General features: G+C 42.3%; 1 protein-coding gene across 1 annotated transcript in view; it reads left to right on the top strand.

Moving 5' to 3' along the window:
- Positions 1–14,808, top strand: part of LOC123757574 (FMRFamide receptor) — a 687,359-nt gene extending 672,551 nt beyond the window's left edge. Inside the window, 5 exon segments of the mRNA XM_069327162.1 lie at positions 10,790–11,034; positions 11,576–11,942; positions 12,419–12,580; positions 13,791–14,177; positions 14,179–14,808. Coding sequence (XP_069183263.1) covers positions 10,817–11,034; positions 11,576–11,942; positions 12,419–12,580; positions 13,791–14,177; positions 14,179–14,430 — 1,386 coding nt within the window. The 5' untranslated portion in view covers positions 10,790–10,816 and the 3' untranslated portion in view covers positions 14,431–14,808.
- Positions 14,809–20,862: the final 6,054 nt, after the last annotated feature.

Here is a 20,862-nt window from a genome sequence, read left to right as displayed (position 1 = left end):
AGTGCTTTTGTGAATCTGGCCCAAGGTCACTAACAGAAAATGGGGAAGAGAAGGCAATTATCAGGAGGAAGCACCAAGCCATTACGACTATATAGCACTTGGAAGGGGTCAGGATAAGGATTTGGGATGGAACGGGGGAGGGAAGGAATGATACCGAACCACTTGGATGGTCGGGGATTGAACGCCGACCAGCATGAAGCGAGACCGTCGCTCTACCGTCCAGCCCAAGTGGTTGGGGAAAGTCTGGTATTTTTCAATAGATATCTTATTTCGATCTTTACTGCACAACTTGTGAAACACTGTCTACAGAGTAATTTTGTTCATAGATGGAATGGACACACCAAGATAATTACTGAACTTGGGTTCCGTGGGTCGTGTAGGGGAAGAGCTTACTTATCCTTGTCAGGTGTAGTCCAGTCACTTGGACTGGTCGGTAGAGCCATAGTCTCGCTTCTTGCAAAACAGCGTTCGATTCCCTATGGCCCCAGTGGTTGCGCAGAATTCCTTCACTCCATCCACCTACAGCTCCTTCACATATGCCTTCTAGGAGCCCTATTGTCATACAGGCTGCTTCTTGTTGTTGTTTAAGATTCAGCATCTCGGAACAAAAAGTTCCAAGTAGCACGGGCTATGGTGAGCCCGTAGTGGACTTACCTGGCACAGGAGCGGGGCTGTAACTTGACAATACATACAGGCTTAGCGCTCTCTCCTGATAATCACCTTACCTTGTCTGGCGTAGTTATATAACAATAATCATATTAATTCATTGGATCAGGGGGACAGGAAGCCAGAATGTATTTATACATGTGCTGTATGAATTAATTATTAATTAACTATTAATCGAGGTCCTAACCCCCCCCCCCATTCCCCAGGACGCAACCACACAACAAGCTGACTAACTCCCGAGTTCCTACTCGCTGCTAGGTGAACAGATGTATTAGGTGAAAGGAAATGTGCCCAACCATTTCTGTCCCGCCCGGGATTCGAACCTGGAATGCTCGATTGTGCGTCGAGAATGAACCCGACTATACTACCGAGACCCATTAGTTATTTAGATACTGGAGTATAATACGGAACAATGGTCATCGGGCCGTCGATACTAGCGGAGTGCCGCAAGTCAAGTAAAAATTTCCTAATAGTTACAGGACTAAAACCTATTTAAATTGGATTGGAAATCAGGCGCTGCTCGGATGCTGACAAAGGCAAGCTTCCCAACTTAGGGAATGACAAATTTATTCTAAATACAGGATAATCTAAATATAATTAAATATAATCTAAATATAATCTAAAAATAATTAAATATAATCTAAATATAATCTAAATATAATCTAAATATAATCTAAATATAATCTAAATATAATTAAATATAATCTAAATATATAGGATAATCTCCCTCACCCCTTTGGTGTTGCCTGGGGTAGTAATCTTATGGAAAAAAATATATCATGGGGTATCTACCTCACATCTCTTTCCCCTACCAACACCCCCACCTCTCTGCTGCTGCCAGGATAACCCATCTGCTCTCATAACCCATCAGAGAGCAGAGTTGCTCTCTGGGCACCATATTCACCACAACTTTCCGCTGGTCTCGCCCGGCGTCGAGATCCCCCGCCCCCCCCCCCCAAAAAAAAATTGCCCCGGATCTACTTAATCATTTTAAGGGAGGAAAGTACTGGAGTATGATGGTTATATTACGGTATTGGTATTGTATAGATGGGGCGTCTATATACGTGAAATGTGTACACACACACACACACAGGCGCATACGCACACACGCGCGCGCGCGCGCGCACACACACACACACACACACACACACACACACACGCGTCAATACATTACACAACGGAGAGTTAAACTGGTTCAAGAGATAACAGCTCAATCCTGCAGATACAAATAGTAAATATACACCTCTCCCTCTCTCTTTTCCTCCCCAAGTTAATACACGACATACAAGCGATGCATAATATAATAACTTAATAAATCACTTTCATCCAGGAATGGAAGATGTAGGCTGATGATAATTGTGGGACGATAACGAGAGATCTATCCAATGCAGTGATTACCATAATTAACATATCCACAAAAATGCGATAGTAGTACAAGCGATGAGTTATAAATAATAACACTACTGCCTCGTATATAATTGTTACAAAAGAAAATAGAGGTTTAAAATAGTGTCGTGGCAGGAATGGTCCACAATGATGGAATGCCTATTTACTTCCCCGTCTCCTCCCCTCAAACTACCCCTACAAACCATCACTTCTACTACAGCAAACCACTACTATCCCTTCCACAAACCACCGTTATTATTCTCAAAACCTTCTACAACAACCACCACTCCCACATACTTCCCCCCCCCCACACACAAACCACCATTAGTACTTCCATGAACCACCACCTTCACAAACCACTACCACAAGCCGCCTCCACTACCACAAACCAGCCTCCGACAGCCCACTGCTAGCACTTCCCACAAATCACTCCCACCATTCTCACAACCCACCTCCACTTACAAAAACCCACAAACACCCACCACCACAAACCACTACAATCATCCACCACCAACCCCCGAATCATCCATCAGCATAAACCACCAAAATCATCCACCACCAACGCCATTATCCACCACAACCACTAACCACCACCAGCCCGGCTCGGCTCTCTTTAAGCTCCGCCGCCCTAGTGATGAACAGTGATATTTCTCGATAACAGGTGACAGTATCCTGGCCCCCACGTCCTTCATTGTTGCTTCTGTCCATGCTGTCGTTGTTGTCCCATGCTGTCGTTGTTGTCCATGCTGCTGATGTTGTCCCATGTTGTCATTCAGAACAGCTGGGGGGGCGCTGTGGGCGACATGTGTACAAACACATCCTCAAAACTTAGATCTAAACCACAATTGTCTCGCGTAATTACTCCTGCTGTATTAGGTACATTAGAAATTAATATGCATTGATTTGTTTACCTTTATTCAAAATAGGGAAGAAAATCCTAGAAGGTCGCCACATGAGACCCGGGTGCATGGCAGGAAGTGCAAAATACCCACATTGAACAGCACAGGTGTGAATAGGTACGCTGAGAGAGAACTCTTACCAACATCAAGGGCCCCCAAGACGTTTCAACATTCTCCTTCTAAACATAAGGAGCATAATTGGCCAAACGGTATAGAACACTTAAGGTGTTCAAAAAGAGAACCTCCAAAGGATACGTGATCAACCAGGCCGTGATTCACACGTCAGACTGCGAGCCTGGTCAGAAACCGGGCTGCAGAAACGTTGATCCTAGTAACCAACGTAAAGTAACCACAAGGTTGGTAACTGATATAAACGAAGAGTGTATATAAACTGTTTGAAATCTTCATGCACTATGCAAAAGCTGCATTATCTGGCGGATACAAAAAGCTGAATAGGGCGAATTTATGGCACTATTCGCCTGGGGCAGTCATTAAGGGGCTAATTTATGACTGCAGTGAACTCTTGAAGCCACAGGAGGAGGATAATGCGGGCCTCAAGTCTAATAATAATAATAATAATAGAAGCGGAGTTTGCCACCACTGGCGACCTGTGAAGGCTGGTCTGTACCTCGTCTGCTCCCACTTGCTATAACACGGAACATGTTATCTCCCCCAGTGCGTGTGTTATTGAGGCTATGAATATATTTTATGCTTACTGTAAACTGATTGAGCACTTGTATTTGTCCAGTGTACATGCGACGATGGCGAGTGAGTCTTGTTTAACAGTACATGTGTGAATTTGTGTATTATATTATATATGTATACGTATATGTATCAGAAAATCATGAATCAAATGAATCATGATTTGCATCTCATATGTGCTATGATATGCAAATAACCACAAACTATAACAAAATGTCTTGAAAACTTGCGTGTTCGTCAGACTCTGGTCAGTAATGGCGCCGACGAGACTGCAGGACTCGTAATCTATGTCTGTAAAAAGATATAGTGTCTGTCTGTCTATCCAAGGTTCGAGGCCAGACACTCGTCTCGCCCATCTTTGACGCTTGAGACATGGGGAGTGGCACAGGCCAGTTGACGCTGGTCCAAGGGCCGGAGTGGAAGGGGTCTGATAGCTGAGTGGACAGCGCGCAGGAGCTGTTCATTCATGGGAAAATGAAGGAAATATTGAAGGACAAAATGAACAACTATACTGACAGGGAACAAATTTTCCGTAGAGTAAAATCGGGCATTTTATCTTCCGTAGAATTTCAAATACAGCTGAACGTGAACTCATTTGGGTTACAGCATTACATGTTTTGTTTTAACTTATATTTTTTTTATTCCTCCATTTTCTGATGTGTGGTTTAGTCATCATATCTTCAGCCCCGTTATCGTTATCAAACATCGTCAGGGACATTGGGGGCCCTCGCATCCAGCCCTCGTCCGGGGGTCGAGGACTCATTAAGGTGGAGGTGATAACACCACGCCGCCGCCCGCATCAATCTCCTGTAGTCTCGGGTAATCTGTTCCGTTTTCTGAGAGCAGAGAAACGTTCAAAGTTTCTCTCTTGCGTCTCTCTGTGTGACTCTGACGACCTTCCACCACCAGGAAGGTGTAGATGGTGACGGGGGACGGGACGACCTCCCACCATCAGGAAGGTGTAGATGGTGACGGGGGACGGGACGACCTCCCACCACCAGGAAGGTGTAGATGGTGACGGGGGACGGGACGACCTCCCACCACCAGGAAGGTGTAGATGGTGACGGGACGACCTCCCGCCATTAAGTCTTGCGAGCATTGTTCATAACTGCTGAGAGTTTTATAACAATACTTTTCGAATCCCCTAAACGGGATGATTGTGTTGGGAAGAGGCGGACCGACGCGTAGTCAACCTGGACCACACCTGTGGCCCACCAGTAACTTGCCCGCGTCTAATCATTCAATCCAACACAAGAAATTGGCGATAACTCCATATATCGTTTGATTTATTATTAACTCATAGATGGTCGCCACATGAGACCAGGGTGCAGCATGGCAGGAAGTGCAAAATACCCATATTGAACAGCAGAGGTCAAAGTGATAAATTGACATTGAACGTTAAAGTCGACGAACGTTCTTTAGTTTGGGCTCAAGGCTACTTAAGAGAGAGTACTGATTAACCAACAAGTATACTTCCATCCTGAATATAGTCCAGGACTAAAGTCAACTTTTAGTTGAGGTATGATTTAAGACTACAGTCGTCTCCGGCGGCCACTGTAAAAAAAAATCTTGGGTTATTTAAGCCGAAAAAAATTATTTGTGAATATTTAGTAATATCTTTGCGGCCAATTTTCTTTAGACAGGTTAATTGCTTATTTTAGCAGGATCGGTAAAATTATCACCTGACACAGGTGTGGATATATTATCAGGGATAGTGAGTGGAGACATGGCCTATGTTTCCTGATCCAGCGCCTGTACGACAGGCCTTGGTGGTTGGACTTGGCCCAAACAACGGAAACTCTTGGGCTGCCAGACCAGAAGAAATCCTAAACAGACTACAATTAAAAAAGCATGATTTTGTATAGAGGGGGATGATCATCCACACCCAAACTACACTTGCTCCCCACCGTGGGAGGAGCCTACCTTCAAAATAGTAATAGAAGGTCTTCCGATTAAAAAAAAAGCTGTTTATGATGCAACAATCCAAAGGCGCATCAAAGAAAAGCAAATGAACAGCATTGCAGTAGCAGGAGCCACCCACATCCATCTTTACAGACGGATTCGTTGACACACAGTATGAGAGTGCTGGTGCTGCTCTTTGCACGGACAGCGAACAAGCCTATTGGAGAGTGGGAGCCCGAGGCCAGGCTCGACTTGTGAGAGTTTGGTCCACCAGGCTGTTGCTTGGAGCGGCCCGCAGGCCCACATACCCACCACAGCCCGGTTGGTCCGGCACTCCTTGGAGGAATAAATCTAGTTTCCTCTTGAAAATGTCCACGGTTGTTCCGGCAATATTTCTTATGCTTGCTGGGAGGACGTTGAACAACCGCGGACCTCTGATGTTTATACAGTGTTCTCTGATTGTGCCTATGGCACCTCTGCTCTTCATTGGTTCTATTCTACATTTTCTTCCATGTCGTTCACTCCAGTACGTTGTTATTTTACTGTGTAGATTTGGTACTTGGCCCTCCAGTATCTTCCAGGTGTATATTATTTGATATCTCTCTCGTCTTCTTTCTAGTGAGTACATTTGGAGGGCTTTGAGACGATCCCAATAATTTAGGTGCTTTATTGCGTCTATGCGTGCCGTATATGTTCTCTGTATTCCCTCTATTTCAGCAATCTCTCCTGCTTTGAAGGGGGAAGTGAGTACTGAGCAGTAGCATCAACGGAAACTGAACTGTTTGCCATACAACAGGCATTCGCATATGTGATTGCACAAAACACTAAAATGCAATCATACACACTGACTCAAAAGCTCCACTTCAAATATTAGGAAAAAAAAGCAGTGGAAAGAACGTGGAAATAATTACCACCATTTTGTATCTAGGAGCAGTCGCTAAAGGCAAAGGACTCAACAAAACCCTAAACTGGATCCCATCCCATTAAATGAGAAAGCCGATGAAATTGCTAAATTGGCAACTCGTCATCCAATGATTCACAAAAGAATCCGAGCCTAGAGTACATAAACACCATCACCAAAAAACTTACACATTTCAACAAAACCCATCTACACCATTGAGTAGCAGAAGGTTCGCCCTCTGCAATATTATATCTTCAGGCCACCAAGTTACGACAGGTTTAATATCCAGAAAGGAATCCACAGAGAAACAGCAGTTCGGATATATAGACTACGTCTAGGTTACAGATGCAACTGTAAAATTGTGAATCCAGAGATTGGAATGCATCTTCTGCCAAACAATCACAAAAAAGCCACTACTTCACTATCTCCTGAAATGTGAAGCAACCAAAGACTTTAGAAGGGCTTTAAGAGTCCCTGAATCTTGCAGTAACCACCCTGAAGTCATCAACACTGTCACTCTTCTAGTCAAAAAAGGTGTCCAGCAGCTGGACACCCTCATAAATACTGTCAAGCAGTATCCTTCCCCCCGTGATGTCAGCCACATAGTAAGGATTGACGATTTAAAAGCGACCACAGCACACAGTATATCCTCTCATGACCAAAGAACACATTCACTCCAAAAATCTACCAATTACGGGCTATTCATGCCCGTGCTGCCTCTTGGGTGGCTTAATAGACATGGATGGATTATTACCCATGTCTGGAGACGGGTAATAATTGTTAGTTCGTTCATGGGAAAATGAAGGAAATATTGAAGGACAAAATGAACAAAAGTTCAAGAAAAATTTAATTCTATATGAGTAGACTTCAGAACCACTGGGAAGGATAGAGAAGTGAGAGGGAAGAGGGTGAGAGATCTCACTTGAAGGGATAACGAGCCAAATGTCAGGACAGGAGAGCAGCTAAGTGTGGTAACGCCCCACTAAGTTAACACCGAGAGGTCCTTCTGGTATCGGGGGGGACACAGCCTCACTCACCGCCTTCCTTTTATCAGTAAATACTCTCCTCCACGCCATCAACGTCACAGTTGTGCTGGAGATGTGGCTCTTGCTTCCAATATGTCCGTCCCTTGCCCCTCCCTCCCTCTCTTTTTCCCTCTCTTTCTCTCTCTCTCTCTCTCTCTCTCTCTCTCTGCTAAGAGGACAAAACCGGGAAGATGAAGTGCCTCTTGAAAGTGGCAGTAGAAGGCATGTGTTAATGGAGGAAAGTTGACGGTACAGGAGTCGGGGATATTCACGTTTCTCGAGAACAGGAAAGCTCTTAGTTTTATCCAGGTCATCCCTCCCTTTCCCTAGACTGACGGCGCGGCCACCCATACAGTTACTGACCAAACTCAACGGTGTTTAACCTGCCTATTGTGATGTCCGCGTCATCCATTGTGCTACACCCGGTGTAGGATGGAAGAGGTGGAATCCGTGCGACCTGGATAATGGAATAATGGAAAGGGTAGAATAGTGGTAATTCGTGTGCATGTGCGGGTAGTGAGCGAGAATTGGGACGTGTCGTCCTCCTCCTCTTCCCATTTACTGCATGTCTTTTCATCTCGACCGCAGTGCGGCGTCCTCGCTTCTTGCAGAGTCAGCGTTCGATCTCAGATATTCCAAGTGGTTGAGCACTGTTCCTTCACATCCCATCTCCCCGTCATTCTATTCCTTCCATGTGTCGTCCTCAGGTCGACCCGACATCATTCTACAGCCAGATTCCAGACTTATCCGGCACTTTCTGCAGACACATCTACAGTTCTCCCTTGAAAACTTTGGCCAATGTTCGGGTTGCTGCAGGAGCTAGGGCACCCATCCTCACCCTTGCGGGGGGGGTCTCAAGCACCCGTCAACACCTCCCCAACTATCACCGAAGAATCCCCCCCCCCCCACCATCCCCGCGGGAGGTTGAGAACTTCGCGCCAACAACTGGCGCTCTTGTGAATTTTTAATTTAAGTTTGTTGTGTAATGAGGAACTCTGGAGGCGCACCAACACCTGTTTGCTTACTTTTTGGCCTTTGTTTAAAACTGTTTCTCTGTCTTCATACTCCGGTCTCCCACGTGCGCCTCTTCCCATTCTTCAATCTCAGGCGTAGGTGTGGCGTGGGGTGAGAGGTATGGCTTGAAGTTGGGGTGTTGATGTGGCCCCGATCCTGTCCTGGTCGATGAGACTTTCCTGAAATGTCTATTAAAAAGCACACGTGAGAGTAATCCATTTTGTTCCTGATTACATATTACTAAGGACGGTTTTGAAGGGCGTTGCATCCCAGGATATGTTAACGAACAAACCACATCAGTGGTGATAGTGCCCAGCCAGTCCCTTCAATGTGAAGTTACTTGATATGTGCTCCACTGATGCCATTACTCGCGACAGTAATAGTTTTCTAGCAAAATATATAAATATAAACAATAATATTCTACAATACAGTAAGAGAATATAAAATAGCAGTGGCATTTACCTGAGGACCATCGTGTTCACATACCTCCAGTAGGGGGGGGGGGACAAAGATCCCCTCTTCATTGTTTCTGATTTTGTTTCCAGTTGGAATCTAAACAAAAGTAATGTCTTTTTCCTTACGGCTTCGGCGGGTGGGCGTCACAGGTGCACACTCCATCGTCCACTGTCTGCTGGAGAGACTGCTTCATCCCACCTCCGGGCGAGCAGATGGACCATCTTCGCCCACGTTATCTTCAGAGACCGGGGGGTAATTGCCCCTTTGGAATATTTATTGAAGCACTTAGGATGCCCATGGTGACCACCCCAGTATAAACCGTATGGTGTTTCCGCCGCTGCAGGGTTGGAGCCGTTGTGGGGGGGTCAAGACTGTGCTTGATGCCAGTGGGGGCGGAGACCATTGTGGGGTTGGGGCCAATGTCTATTGGGTCCACGTTGGGGTTGGGGCTATGACGGGGTTGAGATCGGTGGAGGGTTGAGTTAATGCTTTGGTACAAAATTTACCCATCAAAGTTGTTATATTAGTCTTTTGATTAATATTTCCTGATGTTACTCCTGCTCAACAACTTGGACTGGAGGTCAGAGCGACGGTCTCGCTTCATGCAGATCTGCCTTCAATCCCTGAACGTTCAAGGGCTTGTTCCCATTTCCATCACCATACACTTCCTGGTGTTCAACTCCAGTAGCCATTTTCGGACCAAATGTGCTTGTGTGTGTACTCACCTAGATGTGCTTGCGGGGGTTGAGCTCTGGCTCTTTGGTCCCGCCTCTCAACCATCAATCAACAGGTGTACAGGTTCCTGAGCCTATTGGGCTCTATCATATCTGCACTTGAAACTGTGTATGGAGTCAGCCTCCACCACATTACTTCCTAATGCATTCCATTTGTCTACTGCTTTGACACTGAACAAATCTTTCTAGTGTCTCCATGGCTCATTTGGGCACTTCAATATCCACCTGTCCCCCCCCCCCCTAGTGCGTGTGCCCCTTGTGTTAAATAGTTTTTGTCTACCTTATCAATTCCTCTGAGAATCTTGTATGTGGTGATATTGTCCCCCCCTAACTCTTCTGTCTCCCAAGAGACACTGCGTGTGTGTGTGTGTGTGTGTGTGTGTGTGTGTGTGTGTGTGTGTGTGTGTGTGTGTGTGTGTGTGTGTGTGTATGTGTAAATAAATTACAAACTCCACAAAGGAGTGATTTTTCAGTCTAGTGCATCTCGCTTTGCTGCAGAGAAACATGTGTGTTCAGATGTATAATGTATCATATAAAATACACAAATTTCTAGCGCAAACCTCTATTGTGTTGCAGGTGTTAGTTACCTTCTGAAAATTGTAACATTGTATTCTATATACTAAATAAACATCGTCTCTTCCTATACACAGTCCAATCTTACCTAGTAAATATACAACCCGTTCTCGCAAATTTAATAAGTCAATATTGACTTATTAACTACGTGCAACCCGTTCTCGCAAATTCGTAAAGTCAATATTGACTTATTAAATAAGTGCATAGGTGACATACTAAACATAATAGATACCCTTAAAAAGCTTCATAGAAAACACCGACCTTACCTAACCTTGTTAGTATCTTAAGATAAGCATCTTATAGCTTCGTAATTACAATTATTACTTAACCTATTAAAAATATATACATGAAATAGCCATTTGAAATGCCATTTTTTTTTATACTTTATCACTCGGTTGCAATGAGCTCAATTTCAGTAACTGTTTTATAAAATTGTATTCTAAATTAACATGCCAATAAAGAACCTATGTCTTCTTGGTCATAAATATTTCCAGCTTTCCTTTGCTCTAATACTTACCGTTGTCTCCACAGACCTTCCCAGCGGCCGCACCACACAAGATGGCTACCACGAACATCAGCTTGCTGGAGACATTGGGCAACAGTTCCTCGGGGGCGCCAATGATAGAAGATGACGAAGACGTATGCCTGGCCACATACGGAGGCAAGGACAGCGTACCGCCGCTCAAGCTGCCCCAGTTCATCTGTGGGGTCATTCTCACCATCGTTGGCCTCCTGGGGCTGGCCGGAAACCTCATCTCCATCACTATATTGTCAAGGTTCGTGCATGACTGCGGGGAGTTTTTTGTGAACCTGTTCTTGTTCGAAACCGTGAATCTTAACCATACATTTCATTTACCACAAAGTTTTCTTGAAATTAACCGTGTATCTATTTTGCATGTTGGATTTATATGGGCTTGAAGAGTTAACTTTGAATCACGGAAAATTACTCTTCCACTGTTTTTCAGTGCGTTAGTGGCAAGGTGTAGTGAAGCTAACCAAGTTATTCAGTCTCTCGCAACAAAATTGTTCTTAAATTTTACACAGTAATCTTTGATTTGGCTCTTGATTATATCCCCTTTTCAGATGGCATAATCTTTAATCTATAAACTTTTCATTGGTCATTCTGCCCTTCCCTCAGACCCTGTGGTTGTTCTACATACTGCCCTTCCCTCAGACCCAGAGGTTGTTCCTACATAGTTCTCTCCTCAGACCCGAAGGCCCTTCTACACACTGTCCTCCTTTCAGACCCAGGTAGCTCCTACATACTGATCTCCCCTCAGGCTCAGAGGCCGATCTGACATACTGCTCTTTCCTCAGACCCAAGATGCGCTCGTCTATCAACTGCTGCCTGATCGGCCTCACCACCTTCGACATGATTGTCGTCACCACTTCAGTGCTCATGTTTGGAGTCCCCGAAATAGGAGAATACACAAATTCGATGGTGTGGTATACACAGGGGGTGTTCCAGAGAGTGACCCCCTTCATCTTCCCTGTGGCACTCATGGCACAGACGGGTTCTGTGTACCTGACAGTGACAGTTACTGTGGAGCGCTACATAGCCGTGTGCCGACCATTACGAGCACGATCCCTCTGTACTTACGGAAGGGCCAAAATCTACGTCATTAGTGTGGCCCTCTTCTCCGTCCTCTACAACATTCCTAGGTTTTGGGAAGTTTCGTATAAGGTTGGTCATCTACTATTACTACTACATGTTCTCAAATAGCTTAAGATCTGCATTTATGGATATTTAAACACTTGTTAGTTAAGTCTCATAGTTTGCCGTCTCCATAATTACTATTTACGAAGGTCTAACACAGTTGCACTTGATGAAAAAAAGCTTTAAACACTAAAGTAGTAATATATCTACCTTCTATGTCTAATATGAAAAAATGCATCGCATACCCTCGACAAATTACAAACAAAACTATGCACATGTGATTTCATTATAATTAACCATTAATCCCCATCCCCCACACTGACCACTAACCACCCTAGTTAACCAATACCTCAGCATCCATTCCAGCCAACTAGGCAATCCAAAGCTAACCATCACCTTAACAGCCATGCCTATAAGGTTGGCAAATAGTAAACCTGATGGATGCCTACTACTATCAGGTGGCCCCTCCACACCTAGCTAATTGTAACCTGTGTTGGTCACAGGAGTGTAACGTCAAGGAGGCAGAGTTTGTGATCGTGTTGCCGACTGCACTGCGCACACATCCGTACTACATAGAGATCTACATCATGTGGATGTACCTGATTGTCATGTACCTCGTCCCCTTCCTCAGCCTCATGATCTTCAACTTCTTCATCTACAGAGAGGTGGGTGGACACAAGCCTGAACATTTGTCAACACACTAGCACATTTTCTTGTTTTAGTTGCGAGTACAATACATTCTCAGGTTTCCTTTTACTATTTACTAAGAAAACCATTATTATTTTATTACATAATACCCAGTAAAAGAATGATTTCAGAAGAAAAATGACATAACCATGGAATGTTTGTGTAGTTACGATTTTTATAATAGACTTGGAGGGAGGTTACCCAACAGTGCCAAGTAAGTAATCATCAAAAGGAGGCACCAAACCGGGAAAGCTATGTAGCACCATCAAACGTGCAGGATAATCAGAGGGCGCTAAATATCGCCAAGGATGCCAATACGAGAACAGAAACGCATAAGGCGAACGAAATCAAAAGTATCTGAGTCACCAAGAATACTATTGAGGGACAAGTGACCGTGGGGGACGGTCGGAAAACAAGACACACTCGTCACGAAAGTCAGGCCATTCAACAAGGATATGCACAACCGTAAGAGGGACAATGCAATTTGGACAATAAGGAGCTGGGCGGCGCTCCATCAAGTGACCATGAGTTAAGCGAGTATGGCCAATACGCAACCTTGCCTCAGCCGTTTCCCATCGCCGATTACGGTGGGAGGAGGATGGCCACGAGGACACACAACTCTTAAGAGTATGCAGTTTGTTTCCAGTAACAGAAGACCAACAAGCCTGTCAACGGGTAAGGATGGAGGAATGGATAACCGGGTAAAAATCGAAATAAGGAATACCTTTAATATCCTCATGTCAGTCTTTAAGGTCTCATATCTCCAGTCACAACATGGTGCAGGAGAACTGTGCCAATGCTGGCATTTAACGGGTGTTTTTTGACACCCGAACTGTGGTCTTACCAGTGCAGGACAAAAGTAGCTAGGGAAAGTGCCTGCCTCCTGAGAAAGGGCCGCAAATGACGTGTGCCAGTCAGGGCGAGGTTGAAAGTATCATGGGAATCTACACAGCCACTAGGTGCTTATGGATATGTAACTCATCAGGGCATGTATGTTCAGAACAATTATTTTCTAGTACTGTATAATTATTTTCTAATGACAAAACAAAAATGAAGACAAACTCTGATTTGATACTGCTGTATATAAACAAGCAGGAGGTATAGAAATTGATGGCAATTGTCTTTGATGCAGATGTTTTGCTTAGATTTGCATTTTACACAACATTAAATTCTCTTTGCAATCCTCAGGTTCGGGCAGCCAACCATGAACGCCAACAGCTGAGTCGACTTCAGAAGAAGGAGATCGGCCTGGCAGTGATGTTGCTAGTTGTCGTCACAGTCTTCTTCGTCTGTAATGTCCTTGCCTTCATCATCAACATTCTGGAGCTTCTGGGCATCACCATTGAATTGCTAACAAATGCCAGTAACCTCCTTATCACTATAAATTCATCGGTCAACTTCATCATATACTGTATCTTTGGACAAAAGTTCCGGAAATTGTTCCTGAAGATGTTCTGCTCTGGTGTTCTATCTGGTGCAGCAGCAAGGGATGTGGCATTAGACTCGGCAGCCTTTGGCAACAATAGTCTCTATGGAGAATCTCGAACCTTGACAAATGGTAAAATGACTCAAACTAATTCGACTGTCGTCATGGAATGGGTCACACCAGTCTGGTAGAGCAATGCACCCTCACATCCATGACCACCATGGGCACTCTTGCAGAGGCACATTTTGGCGAACCCCTCGCTACTCCAGCGTTCCCTTGGGCGACGCTTCCACTCCAAGAACAAATTCAACTTCCACTCAAAGGACGAACTCCTCCTTCATCTCCACAAGGACAGCTTCCGTGAACCGGCAAGTACCTCCAGAGAATGTCCACATCCTCTGAACAAAACACTCGGTCTTTCCCTTCATGAAGAAATCTGCAGTTCAGCATGTTCAGCTCAGCATGACATCACAAAATTTACATATCAGTTATGGTGGAAAGCACATCACACTGCATATTCTCACTAGGGACTTGGACACTCGGCAAACAAGATGCATTTTCTTAGTTTTTTTTCTCTTGCAAGTTTCATCTTACCCATACATTTCCCATTTTCCTATGGGAATCCCACTGACTAGTAGCTTTATATCTCTGTGGTGCTCGATAAACAACCCCCAATGATTAGTTGAGCTGATGTGGGTGATGCTCTCTGTCAGGGAAGGTTGTTAGTTAATACAGTATGTGTGTGTATATGTATGTATGTATGTATGTATTATATATATATATATATATATATATATATATATATATATATATATATATATATATATATATATATATATATATATATATATATATATATATATATATATATATATTCATTCATTCATTCTTTCCGTGTGTTAGGCGCAACAAGACATTTCAAATTTTACTATTATTAAATTTGTTGCCTCACTCGGGATCCTCTTTTTACATAGTATAGCATAATATGTAAATATACAAGTTGTCAGTACATGGTGCCAGTAGACACTTTTTGAACATACAATAGTAAGAGAAGCCAAATAAGTGGCACGACTCAAAGCAAAATAAGAAATCTGAACCTCAAGGTGATAACTTGTAATGATATGTGTAGCAGTCGTGCAAAGCTGATAATGAAATGTGACATGGTAAAAAGACCATCGGAGAGTGAGACAACATCCCAGCATAGACCAATCTACCAGGCCTTGGAAAAAAAACTGTCAACTGCTATGGTGCTTCACAAAAAAATCCTGATTTATAAGGTTAACTGCCATATTCTCAAGACTATTTTAAATTAGTTAAAAGTACTACAGTACAGGTGATTCAATGAAGTGCTTGATGTATTTGGTAATTAATGTTCTATACCCTTGGAGAACTGACCCTTGTCACAGTATTTGTATAATGTGCAAGAAGTTGAACACAATCAAATATTTAACCGTGGCTCGGAGGCTCATTTTACACAAACGTGTGTTATTGTAGTTTTGTTCTGGGCTCAAATACCAGGGCAAGGTGAATGTGCCTATAGCATGCATATAGATAAGTTAACTAAAAAGAGCCCCAGCAAGCTCACAGGTGCAAAGTGTTGCTTGTTAGGTGTGAAACGAACGTATGAATCATTCCAAGTGATTCTCGAGATATTTACAGAAATTTATTATATATATAAAATAAATTACAAGAGAATTTTGTAAGATGTTACACCCATTATATAAAATCAGAAAGGTCTAAATATTCTTGCTGTGTAAGGTAATCAAGGTACCAGCGCACGACCAGCCATGCTTATGTTCGAGAGAAGACTCGAATTGTATGAAAAGTATGAGAGTCCTTGAGACACATTCAAGCTATAGAGAAATGTATTATCCCTGTTATTTTCGTGTCGCCGACTCTACTGGTGACGCATGCATATTGTTAATATAAGAATTGTGTGATAAGTATTTTTACAGAATATGCATATACATTAAAGTATAACATATACAAAGTATGTGTTAGCTCCATTCCTTATCTCATTACTGTATGTATTATATTTTTTACCTTTGATTGCTGGTATGGTGATATCAGAAAAATTATAAGAAATATGTACATTAATAAATAGAGAATATTAGAAAAGTCTAGTCAAAATAAAAAGAAAAATGTATCGAAGACAATAAGTACAGTATAATTGGAGTAAATTGATAGAAATACTGAATTATTTATAATGCTCAGTGAAATTCTTTGTAAAATTATGCAGAGATTTGTAAAATTCCTTCTTATTTAGGTTGCAAGTAGTATGTGAGACAGCTAAACAATGGATTAAATCCAATATTATGAAAATTTTGTATTACCTAGCATGAGTGAGTTGCTAAATACTGTGTGATAGCCAATATCCTTGCCTGTGCTCGAATTAAGGTTATTGACAATCATGTGACGGTCATATATATATACAGAATATATATGTGTGTATGTATGTAAAGCCACACTGGTCTTGTGGATCTTGTTTAGCTCTGTGAAGTGTAAATATGAATGAAATATGGAATTGCAATATTGGTGGGGTGAGTAGTGTAAGGTCTCCATGTACATGTGATATAAAGTGTTTACTGTTGTTGGAGAGTGACCCATGTTGATGATAGGTTGGTAGTTTTTGCACACCCATACAAGCATTAACACAAACCCCCACCCCCCCTCATCCCCCCCACACACACACACACCATTATTAGTGATCATAGACAAGGTCTGTCCTTTGACATAGATCACCTTCCCATGTGATATATACTTGTATGACTGTCATGAACCTAATATTAACTACAGCTCCAGATGCTTTTGCTCTAGAAGGTACACTTGCCCTCTAAAAGTATACACGGTCTTGGGAGGTTCACCTGGCCCACATGATGTACCTTCACAACATACACCTGACCTCGGGAAATAATGTCCTTGGAAGACACAAAGTTAGGAGGTACAAGTCCTAGGATATGCACCAGTCCTATAAAACAAATGTCACTCCTTGGAAGGTTTAGCTGTCCATGGAAAGTGCACCTGCTGTCAGGACATACACCATATTTTTAACTATTTTTTTCCAGAATGAATACCTGTTTGGTAGGTGCATCCATCTTTGTGAGGCAAATTTGTCTCAAGGATGCAATTTATCCTTGAGAGACAAACTTGTTGTTAAGTAGGTGCACCTGTAATAGAAAGGTTTATATACTGTATGTTATTAATGGGCACACCTATCCTAGCAACAAATCTGAGCATTAAAAAAAGATTCAAGATATGAAACTGCTACTCCTACAAATTGGTTTGAGTAGAATACAGTATTCCATTTTAATTTGTGTACGTTTTAACTCTTACCATGTAATGCCACTGTTACTTGCTCAGATTTCCCACAAAGCTGGAAATTTAATTTTATGATATATTACCAAATCTCAACATAATTTATCGATGCCTTTACTTACTACTTATGAACTCAATTATGTTAACTCAAATTTTGACACCAATTGATATAAATCAGCCTTAAGTACCAGTGGATACACACTACCCGAGGAACACTTTCTTATGGATAATTATTTTTGCCATTTATGTACTAAAAGAAAGTTATGCATTTTATATTTTCTTAGCAAATCTATATTCATTATTTGTAATCAAAATGTGTCATTAATCTATGTATTTCTATTGCCGTTTATATTGGGACAAGGGAGAGGGGATTCAAGGGAAACTAATACATGTTTTAACATTTCATATTGCAACCCACTGGAAGTAGCATCAACATCCTCACTGCTCTACTCGTAATATGTAAGCCAGTCACATTAACAAACCATGATCACAGGTGCTAGTTAGGAACTTGATTATGTACTGTGCCAGTGGACTGTCCTCGGGTTGTCCTGTATGGGACGCACAGGGCTTCAACTCCCTAGCCAGCACTTGCTGATGTTAGGTTTGCATGTCTCTACACCATACTTGTACTATTATAACCTTGATGTTTTCATCTTTCACTTTTACTCTTATTGTGACATTAACATCCTCTTTGTGATTTTGTTATCACCCAGATATTACGGTTTTTGTATGCCAATGCCACGTCTACGATGGCGACACGTTTTATCTCCTATCACTTATGTCATTATCTCGTGTTGTTGTCAATGATGAAATAATCAGTTTGCATTTCTGATACACATTTTCATGCCACTGTCACTACTTAATGTCACTTATCTAACCTACTGTCTTCTAAATGCCAATCATGTTCTCATCATTAACACATTGCCTTCACCATCATCTTGGAGTACACCAAAGATCACTTTGATTAACCCTTGTGTAGAAAAGAAAAAAAAAAAAAAAAGCTTGACCTCTGTCTGGGGAACCTAGGTCGCCTGCACACCCACCCACATACTCAGCGCTGTGATGTACTCGCTAAAAGCATAATCATATACATCTTCCAATGACCTAGTCTGCAAGGTATTACCACTCTGGTGCTGTCTGCAACTTCTATAGGAAGAAAATCTAAGAAATTAAAAAAAATCAGAGGAATCTGATTTAAAGTACTGAATTGTATTTGTGAATGCAGACATAGGTTGTACTTTAAAATACTGTACACACACACACACACAAATCACACAATTACTTAAGTGTAGTTACAGGATGAGAGCTATGCTCGTGGTGTCCCGTCTTCCCAGTACAGTACTCTTTGTTGTATAACGCTTTGAAAGTACTGACGGTTTTGGCCTCCACCACCTTCTCAATTAGCTTCTTCCAACAGTCTACCACTCTGTTTGCAAAAGAAAACTTTCTAATGTTTTTACGGCACCCTTGTTTCCTTAGCCTGAATCAGTGTCACTTAGGTAATTACACATACAGTATAAGAATAGGAAGTAGAATAAGAATAGACAGTAATGGAGGTACACTTGAGGCAGAGCCAGTGGGGTAGGATGATGCACCCGGCCCCGGGGAAAAGTGGGGAGACATTCCCCCAGGGCCGTCTACCAAGCTTCCTCCTACCCCATCCACCATGCCTCATGATTTACACCCTCCAGGTCCCACCCACCACATGTTGACAGCCTCTTCCTTCCCCCTTCTACCATGCCTAATGATGACCACCCTCATCTGTCACGCCCACCACGCCTTAATGACATCCTGCATCACACCTTCCAATGCACCACACAAAGAGTGCATAAAACTACACCTTCCTCATGTACAATGCATGATGATGCACAGACCCAGCATGCTTGCAGCTATCAAGAGTTGAGAAGGTGGGACCTTGCTATGGCTAAAACAAACCCTTTGGTCAAGTTTTATTGACTTATCTGCTGAAATCTAGACTACTGCTTTTTTTATGTACATAAAACTTAAAAGTATTAGATAATTAATAAAAAAATACTTATACATTATTTAAGGATATTTATATTTGAAGCAGATTTCCACAATTCTTATCATGGGTTTATCCCCAGTAGCATTAGATCCATTTAAAGAATACCTCTTTACAGTACTACAAACTTTATTTTGTGACAAACAGAAATCACTTTTGAATAATTTACCAAGCCTGCATTTTCTACTATAAAGGCAAAAATATAGACCAGGCTTAAAGGTCTGTATTGCTCAACTAGTCAATCTTTCAATCACTTGCCAAAATGTAGGCCTCTATTGACAGTAAACAGGCTATGGTGTGATTGTCAGTCCCATATACCAGCAAGTGTCCCACCTCGGAATCAAAAACTAAAATAGAAATCAAACGGACAGAAGGTCGAAGCTTTTTATACCTGAACATGCTTAGTTCCCAAAACCCACCTCTCTTGGCACCCTCTCTGTGTACTGGGTGTGGTGCAGTGGAAAACATCCATGCTGGGTAACCTACTGGGTGCTGTGCAAAGCTTTGGATGTACATCACCATCCCAAACACATGACTAACTGTACTTATATACTTAGTCTTTTCGCTCACTGTACAATTGTTTTCAATAGAAGATGGAAAAAAAGTGTATTATTTCCATACCATGAAAAGAAATTAAAAGTTTTAAGAACACAACCTGTTTATTGTGCATTTCACATTCCTTGTGTAATTGACTGAGCTACCACTTAAATAATTTACAACTATAGTACTGGGATAGGCCCAGCTAGAATGAGGACTGTCTGCAGCCACTCTCCATCGACTTGTGTACAATGTGTGCACTTTTATTATTAGAAAGCATATCTCTATACCCTCAATGCCAATGCTCATTCATCAGGAAATAAACAAACTTCCAAATGCTTGAATATTGCAATAAAGCATTCAATTTGGTCATTTTTATATATGTAATGTATAAATATGATGAAGACAGGCAGAAGAGAGTCCTGGAAGGAGCAGCAGAGGCACCTCCACACTGCCTTTCCTTCTCTTATGTAAACTTTGAGACATCAACACTTGTAAGTAATAACACTAACAGTACTTTTTTCAGGGAATGTTATCAAATGTATCCTTTATTTTGTGATCCGTGTTAAAATCCCATTGACGCAAACATGATGAAGTGAAACTACAGTATGTTTCTGCGACACCTACGAAACGTGTTTTTTGTAATATATGTACTGTACTTAATATTATCTAATGATTACTTTAAAATAATCATATTGTACCTTGACACCTTTGTCACTTGCCATACTCTGATGGCCAATATTAATTCAGCTTCCTCCACATTTCCCAGAACATTTCAAATACTCCTAGAATATCACAAACCCATTTATCTGACAAAATTTACATGACTGTCCATGCCCAGCTTTCTGAACACCCTACAATACCATATCTTCAACACACACCTACAACCAGCCCACCCAATTCAAGCCACATATAAGTCCAATCTGTTATGTTGGCCATGCCCAGTGCCCAGAGATACA

Source organism: Procambarus clarkii, chromosome 19 (assembly GCF_040958095.1).
Source record: "Procambarus clarkii isolate CNS0578487 chromosome 19, FALCON_Pclarkii_2.0, whole genome shotgun sequence".
Classification (NCBI taxonomy): domain Eukaryota; kingdom Metazoa; phylum Arthropoda; class Malacostraca; order Decapoda; family Cambaridae; genus Procambarus; species Procambarus clarkii.
This window is presented reverse-complemented; position numbering and strand designations above follow the sequence as displayed.